The 14,088-nt window shown below is 38.1% G+C and overlaps 1 protein-coding gene, 1 long non-coding RNA gene and 1 pseudogene across 2 annotated transcripts; all 3 read right to left on the bottom strand.

The window, feature by feature from the left end:
• Positions 1-16: 16 nt before the first annotated feature.
• LOC119993049 (EIN3-binding F-box protein 1-like) lies at positions 17-3,713 on the bottom strand. Its single transcript, XM_038839957.1, has 2 exons — positions 3,420-3,713; positions 17-2,682 (listed from the first exon to the last, which is right to left on the bottom strand). The coding sequence occupies exons 1-2, from the start codon at positions 3,442-3,444 to the stop codon at positions 746-748; spliced, it is 1,962 nt and encodes a 653-aa protein (XP_038695885.1). The 5' UTR covers positions 3,445-3,713; the 3' UTR covers positions 17-745.
• A 5,738-nt stretch (positions 3,714-9,451) lies between these two features.
• LOC119992825 lies at positions 9,452-10,860 on the bottom strand (annotated as a pseudogene).
• Positions 10,861-11,068: 208 nt separating this feature from the next.
• On the bottom strand, positions 11,069-13,834 carry LOC119992980. Its single transcript, XR_005466467.1, has 2 exons — positions 13,486-13,834; positions 11,069-11,669 (listed from the first exon to the last, which is right to left on the bottom strand). It is a non-coding gene; the product is annotated as an uncharacterized LOC119992980 (long non-coding RNA).
• Between the last annotated feature and the right edge of the window lie 254 nt (positions 13,835-14,088).

Raw genomic sequence — 14,088 nt, 5'->3', positions numbered from 1 at the left:
TATTTTTGCATAAGCATTATATAAAGACGAAATCCATATATCACAAAGGGTAGACCATCCACTTTCATTACATGATGATAAATAGGTTGCAAAATATAGAGTTCATGAACAAGTGAGGCCTGCAAAACTAGGGCTTGGTAAAAAAAAAAAACAACTCACAAGAGTTGTCATGGCAGACTACAAAATCTGCTGTCAAAACCAAAGCCCCAGGAATACACGCCCCCCAAAACATTCAAACTGCAAAAAGCAACCCATAAAACCACAAAGACCCCTACCCTTTGCAGAAATCAGAGACCCTACCAGCACGCCGCGGACGTGGAAGACTTGGTAAAACCGACAGAGACAGACTCGAAACGAAAAAGCTTAAGCCCCATGGCCTAGCTAAAACACAAGGTGCCAACACCCAATAACATAAGAACAGTGACAGTTATATAGTAGAAAGACCTAGAGCCAGAACTCGGTAGCTGTATTCTCAGGTGTTTACGGCCAAGAAAATGGAACTCCCTGGTCGGGAGACAAAAGACTTCGAACAGGTTTCCAGTGAACTGGAACCCGCAAAAAAAAGGAGCGTGAATGGCCATATTTCCTGGAAAAGGGAACCGAGCACTGGAGACGAGACCCATAGCTAATGGACCCAAAAAACTGCAAATACTGCTGCTAACCGCATAGACTGACTAGAAATTATGATCCTTTCTGAATAGCTGAACCCCATTTCATACCCGGGGTAAATGAACCCCTTTCGAGCTTAAGAAAGGATATCACACCTCCACAACTGCTCCACAAGGAAGTCAATTGTGCCGCTGCTGATTGCCTTGCAGTTCTGGAGATTCAACCCCAAAAGTGTCTGACCCATTTTAACGAAGGCAGGCAAGCTCTTGTCCGACACATATGCACAACCTGAAACGGAAACGATCTGAAGATTGAGCTGGTTTGAACCAGCCAAGGCCGAAATCCCAAAATCAGTAATTGCACTCTTGGAGACATCAAGATCACTAAGCAATCCACAGTTCCCTGCAATTGCCACCAAGCTTGCATCACTGATCTTCCTACATCCATCTAGATTCAGCACTTCAAGAGTCCAACCATGAAGCTCTGCCATTGATGAAACCACTTTGTCAGTCAAATTCATGCATCCAGAGACATTAACTTTCACTAGACCAGCATCAGAGTTCTCAATAAGGGGGAGCAGTCCAGCATCGGTTATTCCCTGGAGCCCACTCAATTCAACATGCTGCAGTTGAGGGCACATCTTGCCCAAAACATTCAGGCTGGCATCGCCAAAACCAGGGCAGTTCCTGATGGTCAACGATCGCAGAGATTTGCAAGAGGACAGTTGAGGCATTCCTAGACTTTGATCCTTAATACCAAAACAGTTCGCCAGAGAAAGAGCCTTCATTTTGGAACCACAGGTCAAAAGTGTACCAAAAAACCCAATTTGGGTGATCCTGTGGCATTCCTCCAATTGAAGGCTCTCAAGGGACATGGCAGCTTTGGCAAATGAGACCAGTCCATTGTCAGATAAGAATGCACATTTACGAAGGGAAAACTGTTTCATATTTGGGCAACCTTTTCCGATGGCTTCGAGTCCTATATCTGTCACTCCTTGGCAGGATGTAACAGTGAAGGACTTCAACTTCTGCAACCCCTGACCATTACCCAAGACCCAGAAGCCTCTCTCTGTCACATTTGGCAGGCCAGTGAGGAAAAGATCAGTTACAGCCTTGCCATAGTGACCAATAACGGCAAGAGACACATCAGAAATGCACAAACCCTGGAGCTTCACCTTTGTCAGGACAAAGGTGGCAGACGATAACAGACCGGCAATTCCTTGATCCCCAACAAGAGGGCAGTCTCTAATAGAAACGGATTTTAGATTGGAGCAAAATTTGCCAACAGCTTGCAAACCTTCATTACCAATGTTTGGGCAAGATTCAATTGTTAAATCCGTAAGATTAGGGCAGCTCTTCGCAATTGCAAGTAAGGCCTTGTCGGATATGGCAGGGCAATGGCAGAGGTCAAGCTTCTCCAGCATTTGACAACCGTTTGCGATCTCAAACAGACCTTCATCCCCTACAGAAGACAAATTCCACAAGGAAAGAACCCTGAGAGAAGGGCAACCACGAGAAATTGCCCTGAGGCCAACATCTGTCACCTTACGAGTAGAATTGCTTCCCCTAATTAAAAGCTTGCCCAATCCTCCACGAGAAGCAGTTCCAACGGCAATGGCAGCAAGTCTAACATCTGTGGCCTTCTTTCCTTCTAGGCTTCGGGTGAGGTATCCATCACCCTCAACTTCCTGATCTTCAACCTCATGCTCTACTTCATTGCCACTAACAACAGCCTCACCCTTTGAAGACTGGGTTTCTTTGCTGCTGCAAATTTCATCCCGCCGGATGTTGCTTACGAGTGAAAGCCAGCGCTTAGAAACACAGGCACTGGCACACCTTTCCTGGCCTCCAGGCAAACGTCGCAAGACTTCAAAAAGACATTCATCTGGTAGAACTTCTATAGAAGGCCGCTTCTTCTGCTCAAACCTCTCTCCACAGAGAACAAATGGACCGCTGATGCGGGACCTCTTGCGAGGAGGAAAATATATATCCACATGACCCCCAAGTGATAAAAAGAGGCTAGACTCCTTGTGGTTGGTGTATATTGGCCCCCCGGGGCAAAAATCAGTATCTCCTGAGAAACAAGCTCAATCTTTTCAATAAATTTGATAAAATTGGCCAATACATATGAACAATCAACATATAATTAAGTAAATTAACAATTATAGCTAAGGTTCGAGCATTCAACAACAATTTCAAGCTGGTAAAGATCAAGATCATCATAAACATAAATAGCTGATGCATAGAAACTTAGAATATGCAGTGAAACCCTACCATCTAGATCCAACATCATATTCAAACTTAACAACAAGAGAATCCATATTAACAAATTTTCACGAAGCAAATTACGGGTAACAATTATCAACAAACCACCTAGTTGCTTATCCAAGAGTTTTGTAACCAGTCAAAACCATCACAATCCCACTTGATGAATCCTTCCCTGTATTGATTCATCATCTAAGGAAAAAAAAATTCAAACCATCTTGTATCTCCCCCATCATATCTAGGAAAACAAATCATGGCATAACCATAACCCATCCTCCAGTAATAAAAGACCCATCCATCCCCCCAAATAAACCCCGATCCGCAAACAATAACCCTTGTATAAACCAATAAATGATACATCACCCAGTTCCCAGACGACAAATCGATATGTTAATAACCCTTACGATCTCATGCATCAATCAATTCAATAAGATCTACATCTTCAATCAAACAAACCCCATCAAAACAGCAGAATCAAAAAGAACCCAACACATAATAATCATATAAAAAAAATCAGATAAAAAAACAGAAATCCGAGAAGCTTACCACTGAATCCAAAGAGCTTAGACATGGGTACAGCTCAAAAAACCCGGGGAGCTGAAATTCACACCGCTTGCCACCAAAAAACCCTCCAAAGAGTGCAAAAAAGAGAGACCCAACAAACGCTAAGACTGGCACAATACTGTATAATACTTGAAAACACCGATGCATGAGAGAAGCTAAAGCTCACAAGGACGCGGAAACCCTACCAATAGGGCAAAAAAAGGAGGAAGGAGAGAAGTGGTGAGAGAGAACAAAGGTAACGAATGAAGAGTGGGGGTGAGGCTGTTGAGAGCCTTTTATTTGTGAATAGCGTGTTGTTTCGGTACATTGAAGATACGCACAGGGAAAGCCAGCCCAAATGCAATGTATTTGCACATAGAAGTTTCGGTACATGAATATACACACAAGGAAAACCCAAATGCAATGTATTTGCACATACAAGTGGAATTCTCCCCCGTCACCAAAACAAGAATACCACAAACCACAAACCAGATACCGGATAGCGGTTTCTTTACTTTCATTTACTCTTTTTTTTTTTTTTTAAATAAAATTGGAGCAAAAGACAAAATGATTGAAGGAATGCTTCAATAAGTTCATTGAATAAAAAAATTAGAAATAAAGAAAATAATTATCCTAGTTGTTTAAAATATAGATGGCAAAAAAAAAAAAAAAACTAATTTGAGCACTATCCATACAATATCAGGTCCATTCAAATCTCGAAAACTGATTTTATAGGGTTTGGAAAGAGTTTTTGATTTTTATTTTCAAATCCGTTACGGCTTAAGGTCGGGTTTGGTTTTTGATATCGGGTCTTAGGGTACCTGAACAGTTTAATAAAAAAAGTGAATTATAAATCATCTATATAAATGTATATTATTATGATGCTAAATTTTAACATGATCAAGCATATTAAATAAAATAATATAATAGAATTATAAATTATACATTCATAGTAAATAAAATAATATAATAGATTATAAATTGTACATTCAAACATGATAAGTCATATTATTTTTTAAGAAATTGAATTATACATTTATAGAAAAATTAAAAATTTAAAAGTTAAATGATAAACGGGTACCTGATGATAAATGGTTATGGAATAGTTATGGTTTTGGAATTTTAAATGGTTTTTTAAACGATTTTGAAACATTTTGGTATTCATTAATTGGAAGGGTATCCGATCCGTTGTCATCCCTAATTTGAGACTCATTTCTCATAAATTTCGAAGGATTTCAATTCAAGAAGAACAGTTTCATGTCGATCCTCGATATTCTTCTTACAAAGCCCCATTCCATACTTTGTTTCAATTTTTTTTTTCTTTTTTTTTTTTGTGTAGGCGAAGTTATGATCTGTTGAATCTTATTTGTTGAAATTTATCTAGTGAGGTTTTTTATTTTTTGTCTTTTTATCTGTTAAATTTATTTGTTGAGATTTACGCTTTTTTATTACTTTTTTTTTAATCTATTTGTATGTGTTTTTGATAGATGGATATCTGTGAAAATTTATCTAGCGTTTGAATTGAGGATAATTTAGTCAATAAAAATGATGCTAACTTTTTTTTTTTGAGTAAAAAATCATGGTACAAGAAGAAACTTTATGGACCTATCAAAAATAAATAAAATTGAGGGGCCTAATGCCAATTTTTGTAATGATGAGTAAGGGATCTATATATATGACTAAAGGCATTATTTTAAAAAAAAAAGTGCCTTTTTTTTGGTCATTTATTGCAAAAAAAGGGAAATTTGAAAGGAAAAAAAAAATTTGTTTCTTAAAGTTCCTTAGTATTAATAAATTTGGATTTTGGACTTCAAAATTTCTATTCAATTATACTCAAGCTTATGTTATCTCCTTTTTATTGTCTAACCATGAGAAAAAAAAATTATTTTTTTGATAATTAAAAATTAAAAAAAAATTATCATGCGGTAGAGACTAGAGAGGAGAGGTTGTTGGGTAGAGAGACTATTAAGTATTAAATATCTTGAGGTACATTGCATTTTTAAGGTTTCCAGTCGCTAGCTTTTAATTTATAAAATAGTCTTTTGCTGGCCAAGTCTACTGATTTATTAATTTTATTGTCCCCTACTACCATAAAAAATAATAAATAAAAAATTGCTGTATGTATATATTCTCTCTTTCACATTGGCACTATCTACTTTCATTATTTTGATTAATATTAAGTCAAAACTCCTGCTCTTTTTTGAGTCAAACTTGAAAAGTTCCATGAACGAAAGTACCAAGAACAAATTATAAACCAAAAAAATAATAGTTTATATTTTAAATTTGTTTATTAGAAAATAAGAAATTATTAGAGATCTAAATATCAATAATATTATCCGTTATTACATATATCGAGTCCGCACGATTTTATTCTTTCTTAGCCCAATTTACTGAGCAAGGCCCAAGCCTTAGTCATTATGTCAGGAAAGGGAGAAGTAACGATTTGGCCCCTGTACTTTCGAAAATGGGCCAACTAAGCCCCTGTACTTATTTTCGTGTCAAAGAAGCCCTCCTACTTTGGACAGTGGACCACGTTAGCCCTTCTGTCCCATTTTCCGTTAAAACGTGCTGACATGGCATAAAATGTGTTGGCATGGATATAATTAGTTGACATGGCTTTAGGTTAAGTAAAAATAAAAAATAGGTGTAAAATTAAACCTTTTTTACAAAATAAGAAACAAAGAGTGCACCATTCCTCTTCTTCGTACAAGAACCCTAGAAACACAAATTGCGCCATTCCTCTTCTTCGTTCTTCGTTCTTCTTGCTTCTTCTTCGTTCTTCTTCGTTATTCTTCGTTCTTCTTCGGTCAACCAATTGCAAAGGTCTCAACTCTCACTTTTCCAGGTATAATTCTTCTCTAATCTCTCACTTTTGTGTTTCGAATTTCAATCTTGCTTTGAAATTTGATGATGAGTTTGAATGATATCTTCCTTTAAGCTATCTTTCCATGCTTGTTCTTGCTTAGATTTCACTTAATGAGGGAGACCCATTCAAAATCGAAAAATATGAACCCTAATTTTAAGGATTTCGGGGATTTCAATTTTTTGTTGATTCTGGGTTTTGATTTTCAATTGATTTTGTTGTATAGGGATTGAAATGGTGAAAAAAACCAGAGCTATTAGAAGGAAAAAGCAAATTTCAGCGCATGAAGAATTTTTTCCCAATGCTAGTAGTGATGGTAGCAGTGATTCAGAAAATGAAGAATTACTCCCTGAAGATAATTCTTCAGAGGATGATGAAGAAGTTCTAGAAGCGAGAGAGAAGGTGAAAAATTACTGTAGAGGATGGAAATCAGTGGCTTTACTAAATGAAAGTGACAAAGATGATATTACCATAGGAGTTGCTGCTACTGAGGATGTTACTGCAGATACAGGGGATGCTGAAACAGGTGATGTTGAAATGGATGGTAGTGATGTTGAATTGGATGCTGCCGATGCTGAACTGGATACTGGTGGTGAGTCAGATGGTCCATGCAGTGATTATTTCAATTCATCTGATCCTGGTAGCTATAGAGATAGCACTGATGAAGACATTGAATTAAGAGATGATGCAGTCCGAAAGAATAGCAGATTCCCAAGATTCAAACAGCATATAGGTATCCCTAACTTTGAACTCAGGATGTTGTTTGAATGGAATGGAGGAGGTAGTTATGAAGTGAAGTGTGGGAGAAGTCAGTACGTGGTTCGATTACATGAGGGGACATGCTCGTGTGGGGCATGGGAACTTTCTGGAATCCCATGTGCCCATGCTGCCCGAGCAATTCATGACAATGGTGATAAGGTAGAAGAATACATCAATCTTTGGTACAAGACGACTACTTATTTGAGGGCATATTCTAAACCACTTGAGCCAATCAGAGGGGAGGATATGTGGCCAAGAAGTGAGCAAGAAGGTGTGGTTCCTCCTAAATTGAGGAAAATGCCCGGGAGACCAAAGAAGAAAAGAAGAAGAGAATTTCATGAGAATATTGTAAAAACCAAATTGACTAGGGAAGGAAGGAAAATGACTTGTCATGTGTGTGGTGGTAAGGGCCATAATGCAAGAAGCAAGACATGTCTAGGTAGGAGTACTTCAAGTAGCCAAGTCAGTGGCCTAACTGCGGCACATACACCAAGTCAGTGTGCATTTGGCTCAAATCCAGCTCCTACAAGGGCTACTGCCAGCAGGCTTGTGCATCAAGGAAGTGGCAATACTGCCAGCAGGCTTGTGCATCAAGGAAGTGCCATTAATTTTGTGTCAGCAACTGCAGTTGCAAACTTTGTTGCAGGTTAAATAATCGATGGACAATCCAGCAGCTCAATGGCAGCCACAAAAAACATGTACATTAGCCCTTTTAACAAGAGTGCAGGCCTAAGACAAAACCAAAGAAAATAACATTGCTAACTGGATATGGACTCTATATCAATCCTGAAACCGGTCGATCAATTCTAAATGTAAGTGTTCAACCATCAATTAACGTATATAGTATGCATCTGTAACTTTAATAATGAAATAACATCTATTTTTTGTTTATTTTGCACCCTGAAACATCTATGTCAAGGGTCATTGATTGTGGAAGTCAGAATACGAAATAGAAGAATAATTCTTCCAAAGAACAAGGCGATGGTGGCTCTTAGATAGGGACTGAATATTTTCACTATGGATTTCATGTTTAAACTTTTAAGATGTGTTATGTTAAACTTGTATTGAAACTTATCGGTATCAGGCTATCCTATGTGTGTTATTTCATGTTATGTTGAATTATAATTGAAGGACTTTGTGTGTTATGTGTTATTTGATAGGTTTACTTTTTTTGATCTGGATTACAGGGCATTTTGGAACTGATTGAAACAAAGGGTTGAATTGACCCATTTTTTACAACTATAAGGGCTTAGTTGACCCATTTATGAAAGTATAAGGACATCAATATATCGATTTCATAAAGTAACAAAATTTAAGCATGTAGAAATTTAATGCCACGTGTCATCGATTAATTGGTCAATGACACGTTGGAAATACACGTGAAATATTAAATAATTACAAAAATGACATGTCATTGACTAACTGCCATATCAGCACGTTTTAACGGAAAATGGGACAGAAGGGTTAACGTAGTCCACTGTCCAAAGTAGAAGGGCTTCTTTGATACGAAAATAAGTATAGGGGCTTACTTGACCCATTTTGAAAAGTACAAGGGCCAAATCGTTACTTCTCTCTATCAAGAAAAGATCTTGTTGATAGAATGAGGACAGAATTTCCCCGTATTAATTATATTGAATCGTCACATCTAAATATCTAACCGATGTGGGGATTTCCAACAGAAATTATTATTTTTTGAATAAATTATGGCCCATGTCCCATCTAATCAAGCGTAACCTTTATGGTGTTGAGTTTTCAAATATGAAACTGGCCCACAATCACCTTCTGTCTGGTGTTTGAGGGTTTAGGAGACAAAGTTGTCAAAAATTCAATACAAGTTAGATTTTCATTTGAGATTGACTCATCACCAACTAGGAAGGTGAAAAGAAATACAGCAACCACTTTTCCAATAACCTAATCGATTATCTCTTCATACTTACAATTTAAAGGGTCTCAGATCGGGAGTTTGAACTAACCAAATATTTTTTTTATGAAATCCTGATTCTATGAGCATGTCTCACTTTTGAGTCTCTAGCCACAGGCTTCAACCTAGTCTTACAAATCGTGAACATGGTACAAACTGTTTTGACAATCATAAGCTTACGTTCACTCATGACTCAACGATTCAAATGATATATTGGACTAGCTGATTCCTCGAGTATAAAAAAAGAAATACAATCAATTACAGTGATGACTCACCAATGACCAGACTCTCCCTAGATTATAATTTAAACGCTAAAAACATGTTAATTATTATTATTATTATTATTATTTCACACGCATTTGCGTGGAAAACATGCACCTTTGACTCCCTCCTTGGCCGTCTCACTTTTCCCAAATGTCTTCTTTTTTTTCCTTCTCATTCTGTATGTGCTTGAAACTGTTAAGTGTTGACAGTCCATGGGCCAGGTTTAGAAAGAATATCACATTCGCTTCTCCGGTCCATTATCAGCCCATGGGCCAAGTTTATATAGAATATTACATCCACTTCCCCGGCCCATTTGAACTTTCTATAGTCTATACGACCCGTTAAGATTTTGGTTTTCACATCCCTTCATTCCTACAACGTATGATATAAGCAATTGCAATCCTACGCAGAAACAAAGCCTCGTATGAGGTAAAAAACAGAATGAAGAAGAAGAAGAAGAGCTTTCGCCGGTTCTCTTTGTGCAATCATACAAGCCCTCTTGCACCCAAACTTCAACTAGAAAATCCACTATTTCCTGTCGGATTGAAGTTTCATATGCTGTCAGGAACCGCATATAGAGCATTTTCTCGAGCAGCAATGGTAGAAAGATAACATTGACCTCACAGCAAACTCTCATAAGTCGCACTCCAACTGCAGAAAAAAAAACAGACGTATATAATCACTTGTGCGTTTACTAGGAGAGAAACACGGAACGGTGGCTTAAGGATGAGTCATTGCTTATATGGCATGTTCTTCTCACCTACCTCAATACCAAAAAACCAGAGGAAAAACAATCACCTTATCGTTGGCTCTCGAAATTGCACCCGCCCCATAGTTTTTTTTGTTTCCAAGCCATTGCTGCCTTGTTTGGTTCCAGAGAAGAAGATCTGCATCAAACAAAGAGTTTTTACTTTATGATTCGATTTGATAGATACAAAAATGAAAACAACAAGGCAGGATAATAAGCCAAGGAGGCAGTGATTCTCCAATGTGGAAGCATTCTAAGACCAGAAAAGCAATCCTAATCAAACACAAGAATCATTAATTTAAGCATAATCTTCATGCTGTATTTATTTTCGACCACGAAACTACACAAAATCATATAAGGATGAGCTAAAAATGGAATTTATAACCAAGAACGTGGTCGGGTACTAATGATGTTCAAACTCACCATGATTTACAAATTCAGATGGGTTGCTGGAGCTGCCAGAAACATCATGGAGCTGGTTTGATGTGCTTATTTATTGATGAGATACTTTGCTGGGAATGTACTGCACTATTGTCCATATCACCTGCACTAGTGCTCCAGAAATCCTCTGATATGCTGGATTTCTGAACCTTTCGGCCTCGCATTCGTAGTCCTTTTGATGGTTCATCCACTACAATAATCAGCGGGGGTTTAGTACAGCATCCAAAACAACCTCTGCCCTGTTACAAAAAGCGTTATGATTAGCACCAACTTCCATGGTCTCGGTCCTCATCTAAGCAGCCAGACATATAAAACAGACTAGTGAAACAACTAAGAAACGAAAAGTAGCAGTGAAATGAACAGCACCAAAAATAAATATTTTGGCAAGAAAAGCTATTCTTGTTTTTCTTCCACACTTCTCCGCTAAAACAACATGCCCAACTTTCATCGAACCCAGAAACGATATTGAATGGCGTGTAATTGAAAATCATTGTATCAATATTCTTTGGTTTTGGGAAGAAAAGAAAGTGTAATTAGAAAATCTAATGTATCACTCAACACATGTTTGCATTCCAAACTTATTTAGTGGTAGGTAAAGCAATGTTTATGTACTGACATAAAAAAAAAACCGGAAGAAAAATTGTGTTCAGAACTTCTTTTTTTGTTTTTGATGAGCAGCAAAGTAGATAGAACCAACGAAGAAGAACAGTAAGGCATCAGATGGGATGGCCTAAGAGATGTACAGTAGGACAGGAGAAATAAAAACAAAACTTCTGAAATGAAAAACAAATAGCCATAGGTGAGGTAAATGAAACATAAAAGACAGCAGGGGCAAGGAAATGCTGAAACATGACCAATACTTCTGATATGTTGATAGCTGATTCTGGAGTAATGGAATGCTGGCTGAATCATGTCCAATAACTTCTGATATGTTGAAAACCGAAACTGGAGTGATGGAGTGCTCGCTAGAAAAGGATGGTGAATGGATGCAAGACCAAAGTATTGGATCGGGGCCTGAAATTGCTGAGATAAGGTCAGCTTGAAATTATTTGGTGAGTGTTGAAGAGTCACTGGGAATTCTAAATGTTGAAACAAACTTGAGATTACATCTTCATGAAGCCCCGCTACTGTGTATTGTGTAGGAACTGTGATGAGCATGCTGATGTGTTATGAAGACTCTTGCTAATTTTGTATCCTTGTTCTAGTTGTATATCCTGTCCTCTGTCAAGATGATTCCTTCTGAGACTTTGGTTCTTGCTGTTATCAAAATAGTACCTCAGAGACATGTTCAACATATATGTATATGCAGATGCCAAAGCATATATACATAGAGTACCTTATAATTCTAAAACTGGTAGAAATTACCAGGCAACACCCAACCCCCCAACCCCAACAAACCTGACTCCCAGTACACCACCCCAAAACAAGGTAAAACATTAGAGCCAACAAAACTGTCACTAATGACTAGATTTCTCACACCAACAAAAAACACCCTCCCTATTTAACCCATGTAACAAAATGAGTCCATCACCATATACGGTAAGAACCCCCCACCCACCAAACACTACTAAAAACTCTCTAGTCCCAAATCCACACAAAAAAACAACTAAGTCTTTGAAACCAACCAAAGATCACCATTGCACCACAAAAAACTGCACTCACACAGAAACAAAGGAGAGGGGGAGAAAAGAAGTAGAAAAAACACACACACCCAAGGAAAGAAAGACAGAGGGTCTTTTAAACTCAGACAAGGAACAGCACAACAAACAAGAATACATTGTGTTCAGAACTTATTTCACACGGAACAGCAAGTGATGCTAGATAGAGTCTGAATTTCACTCGGATACAGAATGATATTAGCTGTGTCGATGCCAAATTTGCACCGAAGTATAAAATACGCATAAAGTAGAAAACTTTAAAAAAATGACGACACAAAATTTACATGGTTCGGCAACTTGCCTATGTCCACGGAGTCTGATCTTTTATTAAATTTGAGTGTCAATGATCCCCTTACAAATGTGGAAACGATATGTATTTATAGGCCTTGGGGTTTGTCATTTGATGCAGCTATGTCAGTTCCTAAGACAATTTAACCGCCTTTGGTAACCTCCTGTTGTAACTGCTCTTGCCTAATTATAACCGTCGGATAACTGAACTGTCGGATAAACTGCTTCTGGATAAAGTTCTTTTGTCTGGGAGCTGCCAATATTCTAGAACCGTACATACGGAGTATGTAGAACCGTACATGGTGTGCAGTAATTTGCTCCACAAGCACCAAGTTGCATTCAAAAAATCATAAATTTCTTCACATATCTGTTTCTGAATGTTAAAGCAGCAAAAAAGATGGCTATAACTGCATCACTGTGGAAAGCTGCCTAAGTACAATAAAAGCAAAGCCAAAATATAACACAGGAATATCGAAGTGCATGCCTCACAGATATATCAGACTTCAATTCTGCTTCTTATGGCTAGAGACTTTTTCTCCCCCTTTTCAGGGTTTAGGAAAACATAACACTCAGAACGAAAGTGGTATAGCCTCGTTGGTCGATCACTCGGTCTCCACACTCAACTGTGCGTGCTCGCGCGTGCATGTGGAGGGAAGGGGTTCGATTCCAACGGGGAACGAAGCGCTAGCATGCTAGTCCACTGGAGTTATATCCCACCTGGGCCTCGGCCTTGACTTAAAGCCCAGACCGTCTAGTGGGGTGGCGGGCTGGGTTAGGGTTTACTCTGGGCCGTCGCGTAGGGCAAAGCCCGCAAGACGTGTCTGTAGGTTCCCTAATCAAAAAAAAAAACATAACACTCAGCTCAAGTAAGCCACAAAATCCCGTTAGATTTTAATTAGCCGTTCTATGACTCCGAACAATTTAGCCTCTCTAACGTCAACGCAACATTCTAATTTCAACAATGAAGTGTTTCATCTTCGATCAAACATCAAAAGGGATTTAAAAAACCTTACTTTCTGGGTTTTCAGGAATGAAGAAAACCCACAAAGGAATCAATTAACATTAAGAATCTGTCTGGCTCCCAGTTCCGAAAAAAAAAAAAAAGAGATACAAGGAAATGGAGAGACCTCAAAACTGGCATTGTTTGAATATTGATGAATTTGTGTTATCCTCTCCTTCCTGCAACAATTAGCCCTCTGGTCAGTGATTCAAACCAAAGTGCTTCTTCTTCTTCCTTTCACTCTCCCCTCCCCTCTCTCTCTCCATCAACCTTTCGATCTCTGAATGCTCTGAACAAAAAGAGGGAGGAAGGAGGTTGCGGAAAGTAGAAAACATGCAAGTTTGGGACTTTTTTCTTTGTATGAAGTTTGATACACCGTGGTTGTACTTTATAACAACCTTTCTGATTGGTGATATTGATTGCAAACAGATATCAGTCCTATCTATTACCGTTCTTAATAATCCAACAAATTTTTCTGGGTAAATTTAAGGGGTATCTAATGTGAAAATGACCATCAGCATCTTCAATATTATTGTTTAATAATCCAAGTGGGTGTCTAGAAAAATTATAATATATAAAAGGTGATGCCCACTACAAATATAAAGATGGGTTGATGATTTATTTTATGTATTCATTTTTCAGTCATCTGATCTAGTGGTTAAATTTAGAGGTTACGTGCTCAAATTCTGAGAATCATATATCATGCGAAGGAAAAAATTGTATGTGAAAA

This window comes from Tripterygium wilfordii, chromosome 23 (genome assembly GCF_013401445.1).
Source record: "Tripterygium wilfordii isolate XIE 37 chromosome 23, ASM1340144v1, whole genome shotgun sequence".
In the NCBI taxonomy this organism is placed as follows: domain Eukaryota; kingdom Viridiplantae; phylum Streptophyta; class Magnoliopsida; order Celastrales; family Celastraceae; genus Tripterygium; species Tripterygium wilfordii.
The sequence above is the reverse complement of the archived record's forward strand: the minus strand, read 5'-3'. Positions and strand labels throughout refer to the sequence as shown.

Coding starts and splice junctions, on each gene's coding strand:
- LOC119993049 (XM_038839957.1), bottom strand. CDS start 3,444: ATGTCTAAGCTCTTTGGATTCAGTG. Junction 2,683..3,419: donor TAAGCTCTTTGGATTCAGTG/GTAAGCTTCTCG, acceptor CTTGTTTCTCAG/GAGATACTGATTTTTGCCCC.